General features: G+C 34.2%; 1 protein-coding gene across 1 annotated transcript; it reads right to left on the reverse strand.

Annotated features, from left to right (window-relative positions):
* Positions 1–334: 334 nt before the first annotated feature.
* Positions 335–15774, reverse strand: LOC112026634 (DNA polymerase alpha catalytic subunit). The gene is made up of 31 exons (XM_024059323.2): positions 14315–15774; positions 13301–13471; positions 13075–13158; positions 12869–12943; positions 12591–12655; positions 9793–9883; positions 9465–9644; positions 8603–8766; positions 8360–8474; positions 7695–7874; positions 7503–7616; positions 6874–6993; positions 6458–6781; positions 6228–6320; positions 4897–5015; positions 4712–4784; positions 4535–4591; positions 4324–4416; positions 3874–3999; positions 3699–3796; positions 3542–3587; positions 2890–3003; positions 2731–2814; positions 2497–2610; positions 2311–2400; positions 2145–2221; positions 1566–1785; positions 1298–1351; positions 1069–1188; positions 776–850; positions 335–690 (listed from the first exon to the last, which is right to left on the reverse strand). Exons 1-31 carry the CDS (start codon positions 15527–15529, stop codon positions 544–546), a joined length of 4698 nt encoding a protein of 1565 aa, XP_023915091.1. The 5' UTR covers positions 15530–15774; the 3' UTR covers positions 335–543.
* Between the last annotated feature and the right edge of the window lie 11745 nt (positions 15775–27519).

Consider the following 27519-nt stretch of genomic DNA (forward strand, 5'->3'; position numbering starts at 1 on the left):
AAAAAACAAACAAACAAATTTTAAAAACAGTTTCAAATAACCAATATAAATAACTTAATATAGAATATCTAATATATTGTATCAACTATAATTTATTAAAAAATAATCACATCATTTTAAGAATAGTTTGGAGGTTGGAACTAACATTTACAAGTCTCATCTCATCTACTATTTTTATTTTTCACTTAACTAAAAATAACAAATCATAAAATTTATCCAAAAATCGAGCAGCTCTGCGCCTAGTTCAGGTTTATGGCTTGAGCTAATAGTCATAAGATTATATTGCAGCTCAGAACTTCCTTTACTATCAACGATATTTAATAAAAAGTGTCACTACGATTAAAACTATGTGCCATGTGCTTATTAATATCAACAGTATACAAATGATTTTTAATTCACCAAACTTGTTGAGTTTTACAAGCTCTCTTTGATTTTCCAGGCCCTATATTGTATAAATGTATATCCAATATATACAAAGCAGAAGGTAAAAGAAGACTAATCTAAACTAACATTAACACGCCAAAATCTGCATCATTTAGAAATTCAGACTGTGATGATAAAATCCTGCAGCTGTACCCACCCATAGGCACAACGATCCCGTATCCCTTGAACAGTTGATGCAGCCAACTGGACCATCGGCCGAATTTTGGCCAACTCTCTCTCAAGCGGTAGTCTAGTGCTACCCTCCATCTGCAAGGCCAAACAGCAAAAAAATTACTTGACGCATAAATTAATAATAGTGAAATTATAAAAATGGAGTGCAAAAGGAAATAACCTTTTCTATGCAGCGTACGGTATCTAACAAATGGCAGAAATATGCCAGCTGCTTGTACAAATCTGCTTCAGTGTACTAGTGAAGGTATATTTTACACCCAAAAATACAGTAGAAATTAGTAATGGTGTTGTCTAATCATTAGATAGGAAAAAAAAAAAAAAAAGAGGAGATTATTGCTAGAGCATTTTTTGTTATTGCCCAGAGCAACTTCAGGCATGCAATGTTTTACATTGTCGTGGCCATAACAAAATATGCCCTTAACATTGTTCACTAAGTTTGTGATGGATAGATACCTTTCTAATGAGACGTCCATTACAGCGAGGATAGTTTGGACAAACTGTTCCTTTCTCAGAATCACCAACCAGCTGGAGGTTGAGACTGCGTGTGGTGTATTTGCAAGTTTCATCATCACACTAAAAAAGAAAAAAATTAACCTATAATAAGAGCTCATTAGCAATAACAAAAACTATCACTACTACATAGTCCAATGTTTTCCGTAGTCATCTGCAAGCAGTAGCTTACTGTCATTACGCCCTTGTAGTACTTTGACACAAACCCCTCTGCTTGCCTTTTGACCTGGCAGTTAAGCATATTTTCAGTAAATATTCCACATGGGCTCTCAGGCAGTGTAAATATTGGACAAAAATAAATTTATACAATCTGATGTGTACAGATAAACATCACTCCAAGGTTAAACTAAAATAAAGCAATCTTGAGTTTCAAAGCACGTGCACAAGATATGAGGTTCTCATTAATTTTTAGGTCAAGATTCTACAGTTAACGTAAATACCTGGTTGGCAATCAGTGCAGGAGATATTCTACCCACTGTGCCTTCTTCTGGGCATTTGGGACAGTGCAACCTTTGCCAAAAATTGCAGGGGGGGTCCTCTACTTGTGGCTTTGCTGGCTTATCACTGATTGACATACAAATGGAACTGAAGACAGCTGGACAGTCAAAAGTACCAGAGCAACTGGGACATGACAAGATCAAAGGCTCACAACCCTGATATCTGCAAGTCAATTAAATTAAATTCACCATAAGCATACATTCAATAGTTTCATTTTCAGAAGTTCAGCTCGGTTTTGATTCGTGACCTAGAAATTAGTAAACATCATGAAAGGTCGGGGAGACAGCAGACAACTTTAAATAATGAAAATGGAAATATTCAAAATTAGGAGGAGAAGAAATAAGGATGAACCAGAATGGGGTAAAACTAATGCATGTTCTCTAATGATGTATTACATCTGCAATATTCAAGAATAATTCCCAACTTTATGTGATGGACATGGTAACAAGCACGATCTTGAACAAAATATAAGCATTAAAATAAGTAGTTCAACAAATTGAGAATAATGACACATGACACACCTCTCCTCATCATCTATGGCGAATAAGAGTGAGCTGGAAGGATCATTGTTGACAGCTTCACTTGATTTGTTTTGAAACTAGAAGAAAGCATAGTTCACATGTCAGGAATACAATGAAGAGAAAATAAAACATATCTGGCCACCAGATGTCAAGCTGAATGGTTTACCTTAGATGAGTCCAGCCCTAAGCAGTCAGCCAAGCGTTCTGGGCTTGTACCTTGAATTGAAGCACAAAGCCGTGATACCACAGGATGAATCTGCAAGGGGAAACCAAGCCTTCAATCAAACCTTAGAATGGAAGTGAAAAATGACCATAATTGTTTGACATGGGAATCTGCCAAAGAAAACAAAACCTGCTGTGATAAGTAGTAATCAATGTCAATCATCCATTTCCCATCTTCTCTTTTCAGTTCATCAGGATGTCTAGCACGCTGAGCAATCCCTGTTGAACTACCTGAACTAGTCCCCTGTCCACACAGAAGGAGAAATTATAGAAAAATGACATCTAAAACGCAAGAGCAGTATTTTCTCAGAGGTCAGCTACTGCTCATTCAACAACAAAAATCACAAATCAATGCATCTCAAACCTGCTCACAGCATATTATATAAGGGACTGTATCACCAACACTGCAGCCTGCAGTGTAACCACTTTGCTTCAACCGTTGTGCCACCTAGATAGATGGAATGCATTAAATAAATAGGATAAGAAAATTTCAATTAATTGTGGAATGTGGGACTGAACTCACTTGAACATGTGGTTGGTTTTTGGCATCTGGGTAGGCTTCAGGGGGTTTAGTCAATGTCTTTGTGATGATGTATTTCTCAAGTGACACTTGTCCATTTCTCATATCTTCTTGTACCTGTTTAACATAGACTATATGATCAATTTAAGAAAGACAATGGTTTTAAAGCATGAAGACACTAGTCAGTTCAACCCAATGATCATCTCAACGTGAAATTAGAGGGTATTTCCATCTTCCAAAGAAGTTTGAGTTAATGATAACTTCACTTGTGTAAGATCCCTTAAAAACTTCGAGCACCTCAGCTACAATCAAACCCACATCAGCCAAAATGTCAAAGGATGGACAGTTACAATTCCTAAGGGAAGAGATAAGTTCGAAAATAAAATGCCATATCAAAGTTCTTCTATTCCAAATACAATCAATGATTGACATGTCACAAGCTTACTGGGATAAGCCTGTCCAATTAAAGAATTTAAATTGGTTCGTCAACAATTTGTGGCAGTCTTAAGATTTGGGTTCTGGTAGTCAAATGACATAATCTAGGCTTGGGCTCAAGTATCATAGAAGTGCAATCATTGACTCTACATTCCACCTCTCCCAAGAAGTTCACCAGAAAAAAATAGTCATTGCAATGGGAGAATAAAAATGACTATACCTTCATTAGAGAGTTATGTATTGATTCAACAACATCCTCACACGACCTGGGAGCGTAAGAGCCAAAACATGTAACAAAACAGATAAGTAAACCAGATATTATCTTGGATTGCTAGCTCAGAACAATTTAAAAAATAATAATCATAATTTAATTTTACCCTCCCGACAAAATTTGACTTAGGCAAAAATCCCCCAACTCCTTTGATAGTAAGCTCCAGTCACGACGAACCATATCAAGACCCTTGCGTTCAATAACCTGCACCGACAATATAAACCCATTGCCACGTTTTCCTAAACGGAACAACTAAAACCCAAAGGGCATTGTTTTATAACCTCGTATGGAGACCCATCCTTAAGCTGCTGCACTTTGACAGCTGCATATTTCTTTTTCTTGAGAAGCAGCATTCTCTTGTACAAACCATCAAGATCAATTTCTAAACACCTATACTTCTTGTTAACCTAGAGAAAAAGAGACAGAAAACACACCTTAATAGAACACAAGAAAAAAACAGACAGGAAAAAAAAAATGAAAATAATTCTCTTATATTCAGTTTCTAATTCTCTATCCAAGTCATTTGGAGAGCGAACATTTCCCAAAGAAATATTTAAATTGTAGGTCTCCTATCCTGCTCCAACATGTTTATAGCACAGGATAGCAAAAGGGTAATTATATTGAATCTAGTATCATCAAGAATATATCAAGTGGGCCACAAGTATAAGCTTTTAACCATAAGATACTAAGCTAATATCCTACTGGTTCCAGGTTCAAAAATAAATTTTCACCTCTTGGATGACTTTCTCTGCAATTGCTTTCGCTTTTGGAATATCATCAAGCCCACTGTAAATCATAATGGAATCTGTATCACCATATATTACCTGACAGATACAAAGCAAAACATCTTTTAAGAGCTATGTTTAACATTTAATTGATAAAATGCAGATCTGAACATTAGACGACAACAGTCAACTTCTAAATTTCAATACAAGAAATGACCTCCAAGTTCAAATTATTCTGAACAAGATCAACTGTACTCTGCAGAATCTCCCTTCCCTGCACAACAATTATTTGAATTGCTCAATACTTAATAGAAGCGCTAAATATAGAAGATAAAATCTCTGTTTAATTGAGAGAAGTTGCAATTTATGTATTTGCTACAAGTATCTCTCTTACTTGTAGTGTTATAAGCTCTGCCAGTGGCTTCGCATAAAATCGTGAATTGGAAAACCCCAGGCACCCATACATACTGCCGAACATAGTTGACCAAATAAAGTGAAAAAGAATGAATAAGAGAGTCAAGTCTTGAAGTTATTAATGGGAGAATTAGAACATGAAAGGTGCAACATAAAAATACAAACCTGTTTGCAGTGAGCTTTAATGCTTGTTGCAGAATGTCTAGTTGCTGGACTTTGAGACCAGATTCAGTCCTCATCAATTGCTTCACCCTTTTCCTCCTTCCTACCAGATATTTCAGCAACTACAAAAATGCAAATGAGATAAACAATCTGCACCTACTATTTTAGATGATAAAAGGAAGCAAAGTACAGTACACTTCCACTCCATACTATATCAAAGTCCAATGCCACTACAAACAGAGAGCTTGGTTACAGTGTAACTGTTAATGAACCAGAATAAAGTCCCCTTGCTTTATTCAACTGTTTACACACGCAAATTCTTATAAACAAGCATCATGATAATTATTTAAGAATGTATCTTTAAAAAAGGATAAATCCACACTAGAAATCCAGAAAATATCATATCTATCAACAATATTCAAAAGGATTTGTTTTCCACAATATCAATGACTGCATTTGGTACAGCAGGACATAAGTTCTAAAAAAGGGTCCCAAATACTCTTTACTTACCCTCCTGTTCACAGCATCAGAAGTTCAAAAATCCATTCTAATATTCTAGATACTCCAAATTCATTCTAATATAATACAAACCTCAAATGATGGTAAAACAGGTTCCTTCACTCCTTAAATCAGGCAGGTCACATGCTAATCACATTATATTGTTCCACCAATGCATATTGAGCCTCTCAAAATAAGCCGAATAACAATTATTCTAGTCCCATTAAGAGCATTTGCACTAGCTCGTGCAAAAAAATTTGTATATATTAGCATAAGAACTTACTTTTTCTATTTTACATACTCACTTTTCAAAACACCTTATATCAGATTATCTATTTTACATTACATTTCATTAAAATATCAATTTTTCTTGATTTTTAAAATTGTTTCTTTTTCTTCACACATAACAACCACCATCCACTCACTTCCTTCGTCCTCAAGATACGTAAAGAAAGAATAAACAACTAAATGCAAAATAAATAGTATAAATGTAAATTTACACAATTATACACTAACTAATGTGGGTCATTTTTAGGCAAAACTATGCAAATTTTACCCATTTTTCTATTATACACCCATTGATGTAAGTGGTCTAAATCTTAGAAAGTACACGAAGAAATGTGAAAGAACAAATCAAGAGAGAAACTAGTCACTAGATGTGCTTGTAAGTACCATCATATGCAGAAATTGGGAAATTCAGTTTAAAATCATATTGACATCCAAATCATGATAGCACGAAACCACATCTAGTGAGTGAATCATCATATCACAAAGTTCAACTATGCTGAGAAAATAATAAACAGACTGATGATTCATTGTGTCTGATGTGATTGTACCTCAGGTAGCACTCCTGTCGTTTTACTAGATGGTAAGCGGGGAACTAATCCATCCAAAGATCTCTCAACTGTTGTGAAGCAGATATTGTATTCCTATTAAATAAGTGAAAGATAACAAAATAACACAGATCAGAAACAATTTTCATCACTTAGAGAGAGAGAGAGAGAGAGAGAGAGAACATATTATAGTAGACAAGTGGAAGGCATAAAGTGGGGGAATGGATGCAAACCTGAATGATAGAAGGGTAAAGACTATTGAAATCCAGAAGTAATATATACTTGTCATATAAACCCTTCTTTGGCTCCAAGACCAAGCCACCTGCATAGGCTGGACCTTTTTTGCCTTTTCCATGATCACTATGGGGGACATCATTATCAATATTTGCATCATCCACTTCCAATTCATCAAAATTTCCCTCCTCAACACCATGGTTAATTCTTCGTTTTGTTAATTTTGTCTCCTTCATAGGATATGACATCTTGTCCGGGACAATATATTTCTTTGCATGAAATGCATGCAATAAAAGATATTCTACTCTCTGTGCTCTAGCACCCTGAAAAAAGTACAATTGAGGTGTAAAGAAAATGTATTGTCAGAAAATGTCATTGGTCAGATTGTGTAAGGAAACACATTGTGAGGACTCACCTGAAGATTTTTTCCCCAGAGGTTACCACTGATACTAGTCAGCTGACGTGTGAGGGGCAGAACACTCAAGTGAAACATGAGTTCCATAGACAGCCAAGCATCTGTCTCACCATATTCAATCTGTATGTATTTAAATAAAATAATTAAAAGTTAAAATAGAGAGACCTAATACTATGAGAACCAGCAGAAAGGGATCAAAATTTTCCAGTTAGACAAAGCTACTGTAGAACCATTATCTGGATTCTAAGAACTCATCTCACTTAGCTAGGCTAGATCCTCAATTGAACAAGTGGATTGCACACCCACCAAGAGACAAGGCTCTAACATCACTAACAAACATTATGATCTGTCAAAGTCCTATAGTGGTTAACAAAAAGATACAGGAACAGGAACTGCAATCAAGCTTATCAGATAATAGTTATTTAGTGAATCACATAACCACAAAACCTCTCTCATTTGCAAAACAAGGTGACCAAGCACCATGCAAGAAGGTCAAACTACGGACCTGAGTTGCCTGTTACTAACAACCCTGATCTTTATTCCAAGGAAAAAAAAAAAGCAATCAATATTGGTCTTTAATCAAACATGACAAAAAGAACAAGTATTTAAAGTAAAAATTTAGAACCTACGAGTTCCATGAGAGATTCTGAAGTTTGAAGCATTCTAGGAATATCATGTGGAGTGATCTCCTTCCGATCTTTGTTCAGCTGAGTCTTTGCAAGTTGTGTCAAAGAATAACTGACCTGGAAGAATCAAGGTTGCATGCATGAAATAATAACCAGCATTACCACATGTTATGATTTCCAAGACAAGCATCATACCTCTTTTAATAGGTCACGGGAATTCAAATATGTATCACATAATAGACGACCAGCAATGCAAGACATGATCCCTGGACTTGCCCCAGACCCAAACATGTTGCTTCTTTTTACAAGCCTAGGCATCACAGAACGCTTGAGGCGACCTATTCTGGACCACATACTGCTAGGTACTCTGCAAGTCTGTAATTCAAATATGAGCTTTTTTGAAAATGGCAGCTCATTATATGTATCATATGGACATAGCAGCAGAATTTTCATTCTAAAGAAACTCGTAAGGGCATCTTTACATGATGGTAAAATTATGATACATGCAAACCAGTGAGCTCTAGCTCAAATGACACTTCCTCGATAATGTTATGGGATGGAGGGTAAGGTTGTGGGTTCAAACCCCTTTGGGTGAATGTGTGAATTACCAATCAAAAAATTATGATATAAGAAACTTAATATTTCAATGAAACTGCATCTGGCCAGTGGTTGGTTTCACTGGGCATTCTTGAAGATGCAATAGGACGGTAAATATCATAGTCCTAGTTATAAACTACAAAAATGACATGGTCATCATTTCTCCTATACTTATTTGAACACTAATATAAGACATGTATTATGGATATGATTAAATTCTTTTCATTTAAGGAAAAAAAAAAACATTGAAAAAAAGTTCCTACCTGAGATCTGTGGAGAAGTACATCCAGGTCAAACCCCGATATATTATGTCCAACCAGAACATCACTATCCAACTTGTATAATTCAATCATCAGCCTATTTAACAAAGCCCTTTCACTGCACAACAGAAAAATGAAAATACCATAACTACAGGAACTAAAATTTAATTTTAGTAGCAAAAAACCATACCTTTTAAGAGGACACAGAGAAATTAATTGAAAACACATCATGTAGGTAAAACCTACCTGCTTTCAGAGCTTATAACATTTGATCCAGCCTTTGAGTTTCTATCAGTAGCCTCTTTAGCAAATCCCATTGGAAATATGTCCCCATCAAGCTTGCGGACAACAGTAAAATGGCTAAGCATACCAGGTCTCTTCCATTCTGAGGCCAACATTGGAGTGTCAATCTGTGTGGTCCAACAGCACAAGTAGTGGATTATATTCTCACATTGCAACAGCTTATTTAAGAATATTAGAATCAACATACTCAGTAACTTCACAATACTATTAGCAGTTTGAGTATAAGAATAATTGAAACCTGAACCTCAACTTCAGTCAAAATTTTGCTGACAATAGAAGAGGAACATGTCAATGGAACTTTATGAACATCCAATTATAAAGAAATTTCCTCCAAAATTTTGGTCTTTCTGATAGTGAAATTTATTTTTCAAGCTCTAAGTGTAACTCTTCATAAATATTACTCAATGGCCTTAACCAAAAAACCACCAATACTTTTATCCTTTTTCTTTTTTTGTGGATAAGTAAACTCAAGCATCAACGTGTCAACTTTTTCGTACAAAAATTGCACCACTCAACTAAACATAAAATACTGACTACTCCATGACACATAAGTGATTATTATTTGTTTATAATGTGTAAGACTTTTTTTTTGTTGACATATCGACAGTTGGGGGTGAGAGGACTTCAATATATGCCAATTGAGCCATGAGGTTCTTGGCCATGTGTAAGACCATATTACCAGAAATACAAGTGCAAAAAGTAATTAATATTTCATCATCTCTGTGAGCCCAAATTCTGACTCAATTTAGCACATCAACTAACATCAACAATAGTACTGCTTACAAACAAAGGCTCTAGAACAAACCTTGGCCTTGTGACAGCAAACAACAGATGCAGAGACAATTTCATTTATGTTCTGCTTTTCATTGATTATAGTTTTCAAATTTATTGCTGTAACAACCACTGGAGGAATCTCCTTTGATGAAGATGACACCTGTATGTCTTTTGGAGAGTCAACAGTCACCTCAAATTTGCACCAGCTCACCTGTGTAAATATAACCAAGCTGTTACAGCTGAAAATGAGAGCACACACACACACATATGCATGAGAGAGACATAGAGACAGGCAGACAGACTTAATAAGCATTAACTAAACAACTTAAACATTAAGTACCGCAACTTAGAAATCTCACCCGTTGAGGAGTTGGACAACTGGAAAATTTTGAAACTGATAACCAGGAAGGCCCCTTAATCTTCCTTTTAATAAGAAAAAGCTCCAAAGCACTGCATATGGGGATATAGTCAGTTCACTATTTCATGGGTGCATTAATTCTTAAGTAGACCACAACTATAATAAAAATATAATTATATAAAAATTTTACCAAAAATAATGAATTTTGATGATAATTAAGATAATTCAACATTAGTAGTGAACTTCAAGTTAACTTGTGAACTATAAACAAAAGAAAGAAAATCTGTCATAGAATAGGTTTGCAACAACAAGAAACAACAGAAAGAAACAGAGAACCCAAGGTTTCACCACCTAAGGTTGCATGGAATCACCACCAAGCTATAGAGGAACATCTCTAATCAAATTTTTTATTAAATGTACTATCTCAAACCATTTTTGAAGCCTATTAAATTTTAAATAGGCTTCAGGGATTACATTAAAGCACAATTACATCTGAAGAAATTCTCAGTCAAAGTAAAAGCCAAATTCAAAATTTAAAGAGAAATTTGCTTCAAATTTCTAAAATAAAATATGGTATCTCAATATAACAAACTCTAAAATAATTTTGGTAGTGCTCTGTGTCATTCTCCCCTTGTTAGAGAAAACTCGACCTTGAGTTTTGAAATGCTTAAGGATAAAAACTTTGCACTTGACACCTTCACCAACTCTTGAAACACTTATGACAGCACTAAAAAGAAAGAAACCTTCTACTCCGCCAACTCATTAAATTCATCCAGAATAATGAAGTCAATGTGTGGCGTTAGTATTGCAAATGTCAGAACCTTATCTTGATCCTCTATTACAATATGCTTGGTTGGGAGAAAGAGGATAGAAAATATTTGTGTTTTCTACCATGTGTGTTTAGTAGAGACAATAAAAAAGTGGAAGCATGGCAAGTTAATTACTATTATACCCATATTATTTTTAAAGAATGCAGGTAATCTTGACATTTTACCTTCCTCAAGTTTTCTCTCCATTTTGGAGAGAACATTTGTGGGTTAGGAGAGAAATCTCCCCTACCCCCATTTTCCATTCACCCTATTTTCTCCACTTACCAAACAAGAGGAAATAGCATTTTCTCTCCTCTTTTCCCTCCTCCATTTTCCATCCTCGCTTAAAAAACTCCAACCAAACGCACTGTTAGTATCAGGCCTTTGCACTTCACACGCCACGGAGGAAAGATGAGAAGCAAATGCACCAAACTCATTATTCACAACCTGTGCACCCTATAATTATTGGCTTTCTTGTTTTATTTTCTCCTCATCAAGTAGTGATTCTTCAACAGGCTGTATTAGGTCTGCCACACTTGGTCTAGGTTTTCTTAAGTCTAATTTGTTGGCATTTATATTTCTTTTTCAGCAATAAGTTTTGGTGGTTCTTAATGTTCCTTTATCACCGGAATTTCATTACCAACACTATTGTATTGTCTCCCATATGTGAGGTTGTGGTTTCATTGCTGAAGGTCATACTTTAGAAGGAAGGAGCCACTGACTTGATATTTTCAGTCAAGTCTTGGATGACTTTCAGTATGGCTTCCATTGATACCAAAGTGGGCTTAAGACTAGAAACTGTCTTTTTCAAATTGAGTGACATAGCCAATAAAAGGCATGTTCCCCTGACTTTGACTGCTTCATTGATTTGAAAAATCGCCCTAATAGAATCGGGACATGTATTTCTCTTTATGGGATTAAAAACATATTTCTCTCTAACTTTTTCATTCATTTCTACCCAATCAGTTATGGTAGGCTTATTTTTTCTAAATTTAAAGCTCTCAATGCAATACCAGTAATAGTTAGCTCAACCTATGAGTTTCATTATAGCAAACCTAACCTTCTTATCATCCGATAAACCTACTTGCTCAAAGAATCGGTCTATCTCATATAACCAATCACTGAAGATCAATGGATCTTGACATCCATCAAAAGTAAAATGCTTCTAACATAACCATCATGCACTAAAATAATAAGCATCAAAATCATCTAAGAAGCATACATGAGACACCAGGGTCTGTTTGGGAACAGCTTCTGATGCGGGAGACACAAGAAGATTATTATTTAGTATTATTTATGTTTGCAAGTCCATTGTATTTTTATGTTTTAGGTCTATTAGTTTATTGGACTTTTAGTATTTTAATTTAAAAGTAAGGTTATTTTTGTAATAAGGCAATTAGGGTTTCCTAGCCAATTAGCAAGGTTATTTTTGTAATAAGGCAATTAGGGTTTCCTAGCCAATTAGAACTAGGGTTTAGCAATCCTATATAAACAACCTATTGTACTCCTTGAGGAGATAGTTGATATTTTGATGAATGAAAACAATGGCCGTTTAGTCTTTCTTTGGCCTGGTGCTGACTCCAGGTCTACCCTAGGTGCTGACTCCTAGTGGTTTTCCTGCTTGGTGTTGACTCCAAGCAAGGCCTAGGTGCTGACTCCTAGGTCATATCCCTTTATTTTTCTATTGTTTAGTTTTCGTTCTGGTTGTCCTGCGTCAGCTTCTCTAGCTTTTTAATTAAGACTTTTTGCTAAAAGTATGCTAAAGTATATTTGTACTTCGAAAAAGTGAGGTTTTAAAAAGCTGTACATAAAAACTAAAAGCTAAAAACTGACCTTACAAGCTAAAGCCAAACGGACAGACATGAGGAATCAAATTGCTGATTTGGGAAAAAAAAAAAAAAAAAAGTTTGCTGCCTACATCAAAATCCATCTGAGAAGCATACATGAGACACTAGGAATGAGGAACCAGTTCAGCATACTTATATTATACCTGCAATGAGTTCCTAGCAGAGTAGAGAAAGATTCCCCTTTTAAATCCACTGGAAGTGGCGGGTCCTGGAAGAATAAAAGATAAGTGTTACTTTGTAAAATACAGCAATAATCTCCCAAACTCATGACTAATTAGAAAGAATCACAAAATAAATTAAAAATTTATCTAAAGAAAGAAAGAAAACAAGACATATACCATTGACATATGAAAAAACCAACATGCATGTCAATGTTCTAAACCATATTGCTGATTTGATTCAAAGGTTTTGAGTAATATACCTTGAATGGATAATTGATCTTAAGTACATAATTCTCCCCCATAGGTATGTCAGATCGCTCAAATGCATATTTCCTCTGTAACATGTACACATGACACAAAACAAGCGACAAAGCAGAATGAAGAAAAGGAAAGAAATTTTTTTTTTGTAAGACAATTGTTGTATATAAATTTGACAATGCACGTCAGAATGACTCAATTTGCAGACCTTAACCGGTGCCATGCTAAAAGTTGAGACATTGATATCTAACAACTTCTTTGCAATTTCACTCTTTAATCCTGAAGCCAAATGCTACAAATATGAAGAAAAAAAAACTTGAATAAATAACGACATCAATGGTAGCAAACAAGGAAAATAAAAAGAAATCATAAAGGACCAAAGAGGAAAACAAATATATATACAATTCTATATTATTTACAAAAATATATCTTACTTGCAGCCTTGTATGGAAAACTGTGGGAGAAACCCGAGATTCTGCCAAATCTTTCTCAAGCTTTATCATCTCTTCACTGTGAAACAAAGAGCCATTTGGAATTGCATAGACACATCTTTGCATGTTCTTAACAACAACACAGCAACTATGGTATGTACTTCCTGCTTTGACCTAAATGGCAGCAAAAGGTATTTACAGTCTAGTTCATTGCTTCATCTATATTTATAAGAGTCATACATTGAAGCAAGAAAGCTCATCTATATATATAAAGTCCATGATGAAAGATGCTTGAATGAGAAAAAGGCAAAGTAAACCAACAAGCACTAGAAATCTCAAATGACACACATGACAGGCTAAAGTATCAACTTTTCAAGCTTTATTACCAAATAAATACAAAACTAGGAACCAAATGAAAATGTATGATTACATTCCTTCATGTTCTTCAACAAATGAACAGCAGTCTCCATTGACCTTAGAGCTTAATGAAATAACATATGCCAAAATTCAAGCTTACAGAAGACATCCCAATCTGCAACAATAGCATGATAGAGCAAACACCAAATGGATGGAACATGCTGAGTCACAAACTAGGGAATAAAAAAGAGAAATATTCCATAAAAAAGTGCAAACATCACTCCAATTTTGAATTGTGCAATACTGAACTTACACAATTTTCAAATTCTACAAAAAGCCATGGGACCAAAAAAATCAGCAAACTGAAGTATTTAAATATGCATCACTTGCCTCAGAAAAGAACTCATCAATCCTGAGGGATAGTAATCAAGCAAAGACTTTTAACAAAGCTAAGTAACAATAAATACACCCAAAATAAAATATATATAAAAAAAAAAAAAAAAAAACCCCAAGTCATTGCCTTTGTTTTGCTCACTTTGATCAACATCAAAAAAGTCACAATCTTCTATCACCATAATTTCATGCAATGCACAATGATATAATTCACATAGAATGCTTTCAATATTATATGACAAAATACCAATATCACCATTGTGTTACCTTCCCAAACAGATATACGACGCCCATATTAGCACCATAAAACTCCTCATGCGCATCAAGAATGTAGAAAGGCATTGAACCATCTGAGTCCAGATCGAAATCCGTCTTCTCTTCACAGCTTGAACCATTACTGACCTCCTTTGCAACATCACCATCAATGCTCCCATTTCCTCCACTCCTCACTGCCTGCCATCCTGCAGTCGCGCTCAAGGCCGGATTGTTCTCTTCTTTTTTAATCTTTGCATTCAAAGCATAACCCTTATTCTCTTCCTTCTTCGCCACCGTTTCCGCATTCATTTCAACACCATTCTCCATCTTCTCCTCAGTTAAACCTTCTTTACTTGAAAATTTATCCAATTCCACAATTAGGCCCTCACATTTCAATCCTCCCCCACCTTCAGATTCCTCAATCAAACCCACCTTCTCATCCTCCTCACGATTTCGCTCCAAATTCAACACCGAATCACCATTGGCAACAACCCCACTTGCCAATTCACTCCTATCTACAAAATCAGCTCCTCCAACGTATAAATTTTCGCTCTTAACACCACTAACCGGAGCAAAACTCTTGGAAACCGGCACCGAACCCGAATGCAATTGCAATTGCGGTTGCGGTTGCGGTTGCGACCTTCTACGCCTCTCTCTATCGTTCTCATCCGGTGCAAACTCTGCAATCACATCGTCAACAATACTATCACAACCTGAAAACCCTTTCGCCTTCTCGTCCTTGCCCTTTTTGAACACTGACGATGTGAACATCGACGAGAGCCTCTGTTTCCCCATCATAGCTGCGGCGGCCGATAAAGAAGCGGAAGAAGCGGAGGGCTTCTTCGGCTGTGGCTCCTTCTTCTCTGCCTTCTTCCGCTTCGGCCTCTCCGGTTCGCCATCCGACTCACCGGACGATAAAGGGAGGCTGGACTTGGACCAGTCCTCTTCCTCGCCCTCGTCGCCGTAGCCGAGGCCGTCGTCGTCGACAATAAAATCCCTAGCCTCCTCTCGCCGCTTGGCCACGAGTGCATCGTACTCGTCCTCTTCGACGGTGTCGTAAATCCGGTCCTCCAGCTTGATCTGGAACCCTACGCCGGCGCCGGACTCTGATCGGCGGGATCCGCCCTGACGAAGGGCTTTCAGACGCTCTAGAGCCTCGTGGCGCGCCGTCGCCTCTGGGCCTCGGGCCCGGCGTCGAGCGGAAGCTGCGGATTGCTCGTCCGCCATTGTCTACTCTGGTTTTGTGAGTGTGAGTGTGTTTCTCTCTTCGAATCTGAGACTGAGAGGCACTTTCTTTTCCTTTTCTCACTCTCTTTCTTTCTTTCTTTGTGAAATCGTTAGGGCGAAATGGGAAATGGACTTCAATGGGTGTAAATGGCGGGAAAATTTTGTGGTTTTGGGCGCGAATGATTTAATGGCCAATGGATGACTTTTTTCGTGTTTTTTTTTCTTTGCTTTTGGGCTAAAACAATGGCTGACATTGGGAATTGGACTCACATTGATAGTACCCTCTCAATTTGAGGTCAACCCTACTATTTAAACTCAAACTTACGGGATTTTTATATGATTTTGTCAACCTTTTTTGGTTGGAATCAAAATATTTTTAAAAAAAATCATTTTTATGTGTTTATTTGTAAGTAAAATATGATTAAATTTATAAGAAAAAATTTAAAACCATACATCTCTTAAATAAAGGGCCAAAATGTAAAATTCATCCTTTAAATTTTACCACTTTTTTCAGTCCTCTAAATTTGTATTCCGTCATTTCAGTCCTCTTAAGTTTCAATCCTCCTCAATTTAGTTTTCCATTAACATTCCATCCATTCTTGCCATTAACCTACCCTTAATTTAATACTTAATTTTTATTTTATTATTTATTTCTTAATTTAAGAAACATTAATAAAAAAAAAACCAAAAATTAAAAACTCGTCACTCCCCATCTAAAGAACAAGAATAGAAACCCCACCCACCCATTGATAACTGAGACTAAATGGAGAATAAAAGAGACAGAGAGAGAAATCTAGGTTAAGGGCGGAAAAAGGGAAAAATTTGCTCAACAGCATTTTTTCAAAAAAATATTAGATAGAGAGCATGTGTTTGAAGTTATTTAGTAAGTTTGACTATTTTCTGAAAATCGAGTTTGTGAAACTTGAGTTCCAACCCAAAATCAAGTTTCTCAAACTCGATTTATGCGTAACCTTGATTAAAAAAAAAATGTGGAACTTGAGTTTAGTAAACTCAAGTTCCATGCTTTTAAAAAAGAAAAACCCAAATGGAACTCAAGTGTAGGAAACACGAGTTCTGTTGTTTTTTTTTTTAAATGGAACTCGAGTTTAGTAAACTCGAGTTCCACTTTTTTTCTTTTTTCTTTTTTAAATCAAGTCCAATCATAAATCGAGTTTGAGAAACTCGATTTTGGGTTGTAACTTGAGTTTCACAAACTTGATTTTCAAAAAACAGTCCAACTTACTAAATAACTTCAAACGCGTGCTAGCCACCAAATTTTTTCCAAAAAATGTAATGTTGAGCAAATTTTGCATAGTATTAATAAAAAGTAAAACAGGCTAGAATTTGGAAAGTGGAAAGTGCAAGCTGCAACTGCATCAGGGATTTGGGTCTAAAACCACGGAATTAGCCATAGCTCATAGCCCACAGCCATGGCCGCTTCCAATCCCAACAAGTCGATGGCCAATGCTGACAAACTGTATTACTTTTGTATCTCTTTTTCTTGATGATTATGATTGGTGATTCTCAATGCTAGTTTTTTCTCTATTATTCCCAAACATTTTCTTATACTATTATTATATAATTAGAACAAAACTAAGTCTTACAAGGTGGAGTGCCAATTGGAAATCTGTTGCTCAGTTATCAATGGGTTAAGCTAGGGGTGGGTGGGGTTTTTATTCGTGTTCTTCAGATGGGGTGGGACAAGATGTCTGCTATTTTAATTTCTAGGTGTTTTTTTAATTAATGTTTTTTATTAAGAAATAAATAATAAAATAAAAATTAAATATTAAATTAAGGGTAGGTTAACAGCAAAAATAGATGGGATGTTAACGAATGATTGAATTGAGGAATATTGAAACTTAGAGGATTGAAATGACAAAATACAAATTTAAAGGACTAAAATGAAAAGTAGAGAAACTTAGAGGGTGAGTTTTGCATTTTGACCTTAATAAAGTTATAAAATTACTATTACAAATTTAATAAGAACATTTTACCAAAAAAAAAAAAAGTGACTTCCTTCACTCCATCTGGTCACTAGGTTAATGACCTCATGGACTGGGTAGTCTGGTGGTCGGAATTGCTGCTCTAGCAATCAGTGCCAAGGGCCTAGTCATTGGAGTCATCATTCTGACGACCATTGTAGTGATATTGTCACTTGAAACACTATCTCAACAATTAGTATTAGAGGTCTAACTTAAGTTGTAGTTCCAATTATCTAAGACACCATTCTGGTGATTAGTATTGCCGATTTGGTCATTGGAGACACCGCTTAGGCAGCAATCATAGGAGCCATTGTTCCGACAATTTGGTCACCAAAACCTCCAGCACTAGCAACTCTAGTAGTTTGCTTGAACAATTTTACTTGTTATACTACACCTGGAATTTGTTTCACTAAAAATGTTTACATGTCAAATTTTTTAATTGTAAAATATTTTACTTTAACACAAATGAAACACTAATAATAGTAGTGGTTAAGATGCATTTAATACTTTGTCAAATAATATTTTTAAAAATAAAGTCAAACTATACACATAAAAAAGTAAAAGTAAAAAAATAAAAACACACACACACACACACAAGCACAATGAAATTTTTGCATATAAGCAATAAATTATTAATAAAAAACTGTAATTTTTTTTTCTAAAAAAATGTATTATAACTCATAATTGAACATCTATTAACCCTTTTGATATATGTAATAGGATAATGATTATCACACATAGTATACTAGCATGTACATACATACTATGGCACACAGGTTGAAATTGTGTTTTGAAAAAATTATAAATTTGTTTCTTTCAAAACTCAATTTCACCATTCACAATTTTAATTGTGTTGACACCCTATTTTGCAACTCGCATTTAACCTCACATGAAGGGTAAAATTGTACTTTCACATTGGAAATATGCATCTTGACTATAGCCATTAGATCCTTAATCTCATTTCACCAAAATAATCTTGATATTGTAATGATTAAATCGATTGGTCATAAGGCCTAATCGAACCACCAGATTGAAAGTTATCATCAAATCAAATTTTAATGGCTAAAATGCACTATCACAAATTAAGTCCGACTATATGTGATTATGAACAATTGATTTCAATTGGTTATAAGTGTAATCAATTGGAGATCAATGATGTGGCATAATCTGATTGGTTAGAACTACATTTTATGGTGAGGTTGCATACATCTAATTAATTAGATAGTTAAGTATTAATTATTCAATGAGTAATTTGTACAATTATCTTTTAATTAGAGTAAATTTGGAACCAATTAAGTATGAAATTGGGGTGATTGAAGCCATTTAATGTTAATTGAGAGCTAATTTGGGACTTATTGATGTTAGTTGTGCTGAAACCATTTTCTAACAAATGACCTCTACTCATCATTTCATTGATATCTCTCAGAATATTTTGAATCCGTGAATGAGCTTAATTTTTCCATAAATTAGACATCCGGGGTTTCAATTTGAGCACAAGAACGAGACAATTCCAATCAGAATTGAGTCAGATATGATTTTTCGAAATTGGCTCTACAAACTTTTACAGCAGCTATAGGAAAACCAAATTTTGGCTTGCTCCCCACTCCTACCAATCTTTCTATTTAATGCACCAGATTTTCCCCAAGGCTAAGATAAGGTTTAGGTTCATGATTTTTTGTCAACCCTGATTAAATGGTCTTCCATTTATATTTCTTCCACCACTACTATATAAACCATCATTCTCCTTCATTCCAAGACACGAAAAAATCATCTCTCTTCTCCTCTCTTTAGTTATAGTGAAGTTGAGTAGTTTTGTCATATATTATTCTTCCTGAGACTTAAAGTATTGAGTGAGACTTACTCTCCATCTCCTAGTTCTTCTTTTCTCCTCCACCCTTAGAACCTCTACAAAGAGTCTCCTTCTCCACCGCATGGATCTTGCATGAAAGTATAATCTCTTTCCCTAACTTGTTTTTTATATTGTCATGATGAGAATTTAAGATTAAAGCATGATAGTAATTATTTAAATTCTCTTGAATATGTTTGAATGTTTTTAAATGTTCTTATGTGTTCTTCGCATGTTCTTGGTTGTTCATTACATGTTCACGCATAAACACTAGTTTTGATCTTAAATCCACATAAAAAATATGAAAAACATGTATGTTTTATAATTATTTCTTCCTTGAATTTAGAATATCACCATACACACACATTCACTAGAATTTATTTTTCAATCCAAATGCAATATTTAATAAATTGAATTAGGGTTTATCACATGCACATACATTAAATTCAACATGCAAATTGATTGACATATTTGATGATATGATATGAATGTTGGCCACCATAGTCTAGAAGACCGGTTTCACCGGGCAAGGTGAGTGCCTAACACCTTCCCACTTTGTAACATAGCCTTCGAACTTAGATCAAAAGTTGATAGACCAATGTTTATCCTTGTAATTTTCAAATTTTAGATTGTAACTAGGAAACAAAGTCGTATACTTTATCTTAGATTATATCTAGGACCAAAGTCATGTAATTTCTTATGATTAATGTAAATTCAATTTCAAATTAATAAAATGATGAATTTTTCAATTTTGGTTTTTTTATTTATTCCAATAATTAAATAAGTGGCGACTCCATTGTTAAACCCTTAATCTAAATGAAAAAATATAACTAATTGAACCTCCATTTTGAGAGGCAATAACACGACTCCACCTATTCACATGGGTTTGACCTAACATTCATTAAAACAAGCTGGGGCGCGGTCTCTCACAAATTGAAACTATGTTTTCAAAACACGATTATAACATTTTAAGTGAGTGTATACTAATAGTGTGTGATAAGTTGTGTGTAACAATATTTTTGTATGTAATAACTTCACACACAATTACCAAAAATATTTGGAGTCTAATCCCTCCTCCCCCCCCCCCCCCCCCAAAAATGTGAAAAGACCCTCAAGTAGAACCGGTTAGGGTATCAATTTTTTATGGGCAAATTACAACTTACTTATCTGTGGTTTGACAAAAATTTAAGCTGCCTACTTGTGATTTGAAATTTAATACTTTACCCACCTGAACTCAATTAGAGTTCCGTAACCTACCTCTGTTAAAAATAGAGTTAAATATGTAATTTTGCCCCAATTTTATGTCTCTCTATTCCCCAAAAAAAAAAAAAAAAACACATACAAAAACAAGACAAAACAATCTCAGAAATGGAGGGTTTCGTAAAAATTAATATTTGGAACCTATATTCAAAACTCCTAACAACAATTGCAAAAATGTAACAAATCAAACAAAAAAAAACCAACAATAAATCTGAGCACTTAGCAATAAAAATGTGGTATTAGTCTCTCTCTTAACTCACGTAGATGTTGAACAAGAAGAGCATATACCCAAAAAAATAAAACCCAATACAACTCCACAAATCTCATATTACCCTTCTTTGTCTTTGGATGGTTGAAGTGGATTTGAAGACAAAGAAAGCTTATTGACCTCCAAAGATTGTGGAATTGAATCCATGCTTGGAGTATGTAAATTAGCTCCTTTTGCCATGGATTAAGGTGTTTTTAATAGAGCGTAGTGTAGCAAATGGTGGTGACCGGTATTAAGTAAGTCATAGTAACTCTTATTATTTTTTAATGCTAAGACATGTGCATTTTCACCTAATCGATCCCTTGCATCCTGTTTAAATTGCTTGCTCCTTAAATTAGTGCTGTTGCCTTAGCTATTTTTCATAATTTATTTTCGTTAGGAATATTAACTTAAATTGTTGTCTTCCATATGTAGGATGCCCTTTATTCAAAAGATTTGAATGTTGACTTTTTTCTTTGTTTGAGGTTTCCAGTTGTGGGTTTATCTGATTTGAGGTTATTTGTTTAAGGTTGATTAGCAACTTTTGACTAAAGCTTGACTTTATCTCCCCTTTGTTTTGGTGGGATTTGTGTGCCTTTATTTGTTTGTTTTTTAATTTGGAGTGGAAGGCTTGGCAGTGGAGAATAGTGCTTGTAGAAAGATTCATCTCCAACATAAAGAAAGAATTTCTTTTGGCCAGAGCTTTAATGAATGGGATGTGGAGGAGAATAGATTATGATGGTTCTTAATTTTTACAAAACCCTCCATTTTTTATCTTGTTTTGTCTTGTTTTTGGGTGTTTTTTTTTGGAAGAAAGAGACATAAAAGATGAGTAAAATTACATAGTCAACCCTATTTTTAACATAAATGAGTTACGGAACTCTAATTGAGTTAACTTCAGGTGGGTAAAGTGTCAAATTTCAAATCACAAGTAAACAGTTTAAATTTTAGTCAAATTACAGGTGAGTAAATTGTAATTTGCCAATTTTTTATTTATTGACTCCTAAGATTTTAGAATTATACAAATCGACTTGCCCATCTCAATTTGGTTAACTACTTCCATGCATAGTTTCATTTTATAAATTTGTGAAAAAACTCTATCATCATGCCAAGAACCATAAAACTCAAACAAGCATAGCACAATATGGAGATTTACGAGTTTTTCTCCATTAGTTTGTGTAAGATATGTCAAAAACTTTGTAACTTAATTGATTGATATCTCTTAATATTTTCAAATAAGACATTCAGGATTCAAATTCATAATTCCCGTTTTAACTATCAAATTACTAAAAAAAATAAAAATTGTACTGGGCTTATGTGTTGTGGCCATTAATGCATGTTGGTATGAAGCTTGTGACAACAAGTACCTAGAAATGTAGCGTTTGAGCTTCAACATTGAGTTGATGTGTATTAATGTGGTGATCTGTAATGGATTGATATGTTGATGCCTTGAAAATTAGGTTTTGACCATGAATTTTCATGTTTTAGCTAGCTTAATTAATTTAGAGAATGAATGAATGTTTTGCAAGGTGGCTATAATTGAGGGAAAGATAAAAAGACTCACGTGGGTGTGGGTTTCTTAATTATAGAGAAAATTTTCTTAGAGTTCGTAGGCTTTAAGTTACGGAACTTCATTTTTTTTTAAACGATAAAAAATATATTTATCTTATAAAAAATCGAATTAGTGATATATGTTTCTTTTAATAATAAGTTCGAAAGTTATACATGTTTTGAAAACAACTAATTAATTTTAGCCGTAAATACCATTTTGTAAAAAATCATAATTATATTGTAAAGCTTATCAAATGTATGCATGTTCACCATCATTTTGAACTGAATCATTGAAAATCATGACATTAATTGATTATAATTATTATTTTCAATGACCAATCAAAATCAATTAACATTGATCATATTCATTAATATTAATGTCCACTTTTAAAGTCACTACTTACTTGATGACAACATTCAAATTTTATCCAAATAATAACAACTTTACCTTTAGATTCCAAGGTGATCTATTTTCATGTAAATTTTGTCATATGTCAAATTTGAAAATTTTAAAAACATGTAGGATATGTTTTTTTCCCTTGGGTATGTTAAGTGATCATTTTACCCCTTTTTAATGAAAATGGTTTTTCTAAAGTTGTAAAATGAAGTATTTACACTTGAAAATCAATGTCATCTGACCCAAAAAGTGACAGGACCCATTAGATATCAAAGGAAGCAAATGCAATAAATTTGAATAATTATTTTGGACACGATTTATTAAAAATAAAATGGCTAAAGAATTTTTTTTGGGATAGGCCGGATCCAATATCTGGAGAAAAAAAAAAAGAGGAGACTAAATTGATTGCTAAGAACTCATACTCACCATAATCAACTAAAGAGAAAGATATTCAGAACCAAGTTCTCCCAAACAAGCTGCCAAATGTGTTTTAGTTGGATGATCTCATGGTTTGTTTCTAATGTTTTATTATAAGGGAATTGATTTACATGTCATTTCTTGAGTGCCTCAGGAGATGAGAAATTTGCAATAGACTAAGAGCAAAAATTGCTTAATCTGTTTGGTTTTGTTTACTGTAGACTTTTACAGATAAATAGCAGTTTATAACAAGTAGACAGGCAGTAATCGCTAAACATGTATAAGATATTGGTTTCTACATTTTTGTATTTATAGTTAAATCCTCTTAATTCCATGCAAGCCTTTAGCTTAAGCATCCAGTTCAAACAGTCAAACAGATCAGTTACGTGCTAATTAAATTATGATCAACCTTGGTGGCTTGGTGTTTAATTAATCTTGCATAGATCGTATTGGAATTAATTTGCATGTACCAATATATTCTCTACATGCAAATTCCAATACGTATTTCCAATATCTTATCTGCATGCAAATTCCATTAATACGTATTAGCATTTAGCAACACCCAAAAAAAAAAAAAAAAAAAAAACAAACAAACAAACTTCTGACTTGGTAATCAATACGACAGTTCACTTGAATAATTGGATTAGATTCCAATCCTTTCAATGCCTGCTGTATCCATAATTGAAACAAGAATACACGTCCCGTGTTCATACAATTAAACAATTGTGAATTTTGGAATACTTCATGCTTATTTTGAACCTTTTTTCCCTATAATTTCTTCCAAGCCATTTCGCAAAGAAGATTATAAAAAAGCAGTACCAATCTTACTAAGAAAGCATCTAATAAAGGTTGATAAAGCAGCTATAATTGGTCTGGCAACAAAGTAAAGGGCTAATTAATATCTTACATGCTCTAATCTTTAAAATGCCACCAAGGGATACTCCATCATAAAATATGGGTGTTGATTTAGGCACACTCCTGGCTGCTGAGATTGAGAAAGATATATTAATATGATATTTAGTTTTAGTTTTAAGTATTAATCCTGCGGTGAATAGTTGTTAAATAATCAATCATAAGCTACCCTTGCCCTGAAGAAAAGGGATGGGGGTGGGGAAGAGGGTACTCCATCGCCATGAAAATTAAACCAGCCTTGTTATTCAATGAAAAAACAAATGCTGGGAAATGAATGAAATTCCACACTAAGTCTTCCCCCTCACAGTTGAGTCATTGCCTCTCTGTGGGCCTCTAACAAATCTTATTATATTCTACTGGCCTATGAGATTTTTCCTTCACCAATGCATTATCCATGACCTCTAGTACGCCATCTATGAGAACATGTTGCATTTAAACCTTGCACACTCATCCATAGGAACCTCATGCCATACCTTATTGAGTAATTAATATAACATATAGAAATGCAATATTGAACCTTTTTTCCTAGATCATCTCCATGCAGGCTTTATGGGCTTGTCTTGTTCTCACTCCTACTGCAAAAAAGACCCTTGTAAACTTTGCTACCATATTGTGATACCGCTTGATCCAAGCTTAAACCTATGAGTTTTGACCTTATTATGTTATTTAATCAGTCACTCTTGTCATTATTATCTAACAGGAGACTTCATCTACACATACATACTTAACACCAAACTCCTTGACTTTAGCTTTTGGGTTAATATAATATACACTTTTTCACAAGGAAATAAAAGGGATACGATAATTGATATGGACGAATCATGATATAGCCCGTTGAAATGGAAATCATGATGATACTAATACAAAAGGTAGCATTCGACATTATTTATTACAAACACATTCACTTCAAACAAACAAATAAAAAAATACAAAAGGTCGGCAGTTTGACCCCACTATGAATTTATATTATAGCATGAACACAGAAACACCCTTTGCTGGATTCATTTACCACATAACGTATAGAACAAAAGCAGGGTTCCAAGATCTATCGACAAACAAGACACTAGGGACAATGCAATTTATTTTTGGACGTACAACAACTAACAAGTTGAAGTAATCCATTACTCCAAAATCTAACCACCACCATACTACAAGTTATGCTATACGGTGCCAAGGCAGTATGAAATATCAAAATGCTATGACACTCAACAAATGCCTTGGCCATTAAAAGAAATCAGATATTATTTAGAAATTGTGAAAAGCAAATTATAATAGATGATATATATATATATATATACACACACACATAATAGAATTTCTCGCCGTATGAATTATAATAATCTCTCTTTATCATAAAATCCAAGACACTAATTGGTTTTTTATATAGCCAATGTTTAAACTCTAGATCTAGTATATATAAGAGATTTTACCAGTCGAGCTAACTAGAAATCACATAAATGACCTATATTAATGACCATAAATTTCATAAAATGCAGCTAATTAAAACCTGCCTATTTGTTTGATAGCTGTTGCGCACCAACTGGTTACCACTGTTGGCCGGTATGGCTTGTACACCCCACCTCGCATGGCTCACACTATTTTTTTCATGCCTCTTATTGTTTGTTCTTAATTATTAGGTTGCATGATTTGCATTTTAATGAGTACCTTCATTGAAAGCACACGATAAACAAATTAAGACATCTATGATCATTAACAAATGTCAAACGTCAATGCTACTTCTTAAATAGCAGCCACTAGCTTTTCATCCCCCACTCATTTATCTTCTTATAGAGCTAGCTCTTCATGCCCTGCCCATCATAATTACAAATGGACAAAAATCAAGGTTAGGTTTAATGATTAATTGTAGTGGCATAGTCACATGACTTACTTATATATGGATGGATTATTAGAATTGAATCTCATATTGTGGTATAATGGATGTGCAAATTGATGACCCTTTTGATGTGTATCCCTTCGTGGATATATTATCTAACACCAATGCATTTTTAACACAACATATTAATAATTCTGTTTTTTTTTTTCCCCCTAGTGGGTTTGAACCAAAATTCAGCTAATAGGGAAGATATAATAATACCATTGAGTTTAACAACTCGTTGCAGTTACCAGATGACCATTCAATAAACTCGCTATTGATTCGTTGTCTAATAATAAAGCCCTATACAGCTTATAACACGTTGTTGTTGTTGTTATTTTTATTGCTATCTTATACAGCTTATTATTGCTAATGTTATTGCTATCTGAAAAAGCATTTCATTCAAACCAAAATTAAGTACAGAGGTCTTTATCCAGAGCAATTAACACAATCTCCGGTCAAGATTCTTGTAGGGTTAAATTTCCCTTCTCTCAGCTATTTGAAAAAATCAAATAAAATTAATTAAAAAAAAAAAAACTATTTGAAAAAATCCCTCTTAAAAGGGAATGGGAAAACAACGCGCTACACTATTAATATTAGATCTGCACACCCACACAAATCTGCAATCTACAAAATGACTTTTTAATAATTTTGCTTTGAATGATAATAATAAATAATAATTTTGCAATCTACATATTAACAATATTTTAATTATTATGAAATATTTCTAAGAAGAAAAAAATGATGTTGAAACATAATCTTTTTTGTCAATAATATTAAAATTATCAAAGGAGTTGACATTTGCTTTAATTGCCTAATATATATATATATATATATTTAATTCTTAACTCAACTCAACTCACATTGGCCAGGTTGGATTGGATTGGGTCAGTGGGTTGTGCATATATATTTATGCTTTGTAAAACAAAGGACATTCATCAATTATTTAAAAACTTTTTCCAATAAATTATTTCAATTTATATAATATGCTTAAATTATATTCAAATTTTCTAAATTCATTGAAATACCAAAATCAATTAAACTATATTTCTAAAATAAGAATAATAGAATAAATTTATATTCATGATGGGTCAAGTTGAGTAAAATAGGTTGAAAAAATTATCAACCCATCCGACCAAAGACTTAGGTTGTGTTCGATTCGATAGTAATTGATCTTTGGAAAATGTTTTATACCATTGATGGTGTTTGGCATCTCAAGAAATTACAGTTAAACTGAAAATCCATTCAGTTGGCCATAAAATACCCCCTTAAAGTGTAAAATATTTTACACTTTGAAATTAGCTTCAAAGCATTTCCAATCCTCACAAAAATGCTCTACTCACTCACACTCTCATCACTCACACCAAGCCCAAGCCGAAGGAATGAGGGAGGTACCGCCGGTGAAGCCCAAAACTAGCCCCTAACCCAAGGTCCTGCTGTTGTGTTTGCAAGCCCCACCTCCAGTGAAGGTAGTTTCGGCATTTCTCTCTCCCTCCTTTCTCTTT

The sequence above is a fragment of the Quercus suber genome, unplaced genomic scaffold (assembly GCF_002906115.3).
Source record: "Quercus suber isolate HL8 unplaced genomic scaffold, Cork oak 2.0 scaffold_549, whole genome shotgun sequence".
NCBI lineage: Eukaryota > Viridiplantae > Streptophyta > Magnoliopsida > Fagales > Fagaceae > Quercus > Quercus suber.

Bases quoted from the DNA above. Each gene is read 5' to 3' on its own strand.
- LOC112026634 (XM_024059323.2), bottom strand. From the start codon at position 15,529: ATGGCGGACGAGCAATCCGCAGCTTCCGCTCGACGCCGGGCCCGAGGC. The intron at 7,617-7,694 runs GTATGATGCTTG...TGATTCTTCCAG, and splicing joins CCCGTGACCTATTAAAAGAG to GTCAGTTATTCTTTGACACA. The intron at 851-1,068 runs GTATCTATCCAT...TACCTTCACTAG, and splicing joins ATGGACGTCTCATTAGAAAG to TACACTGAAGCAGATTTGTA.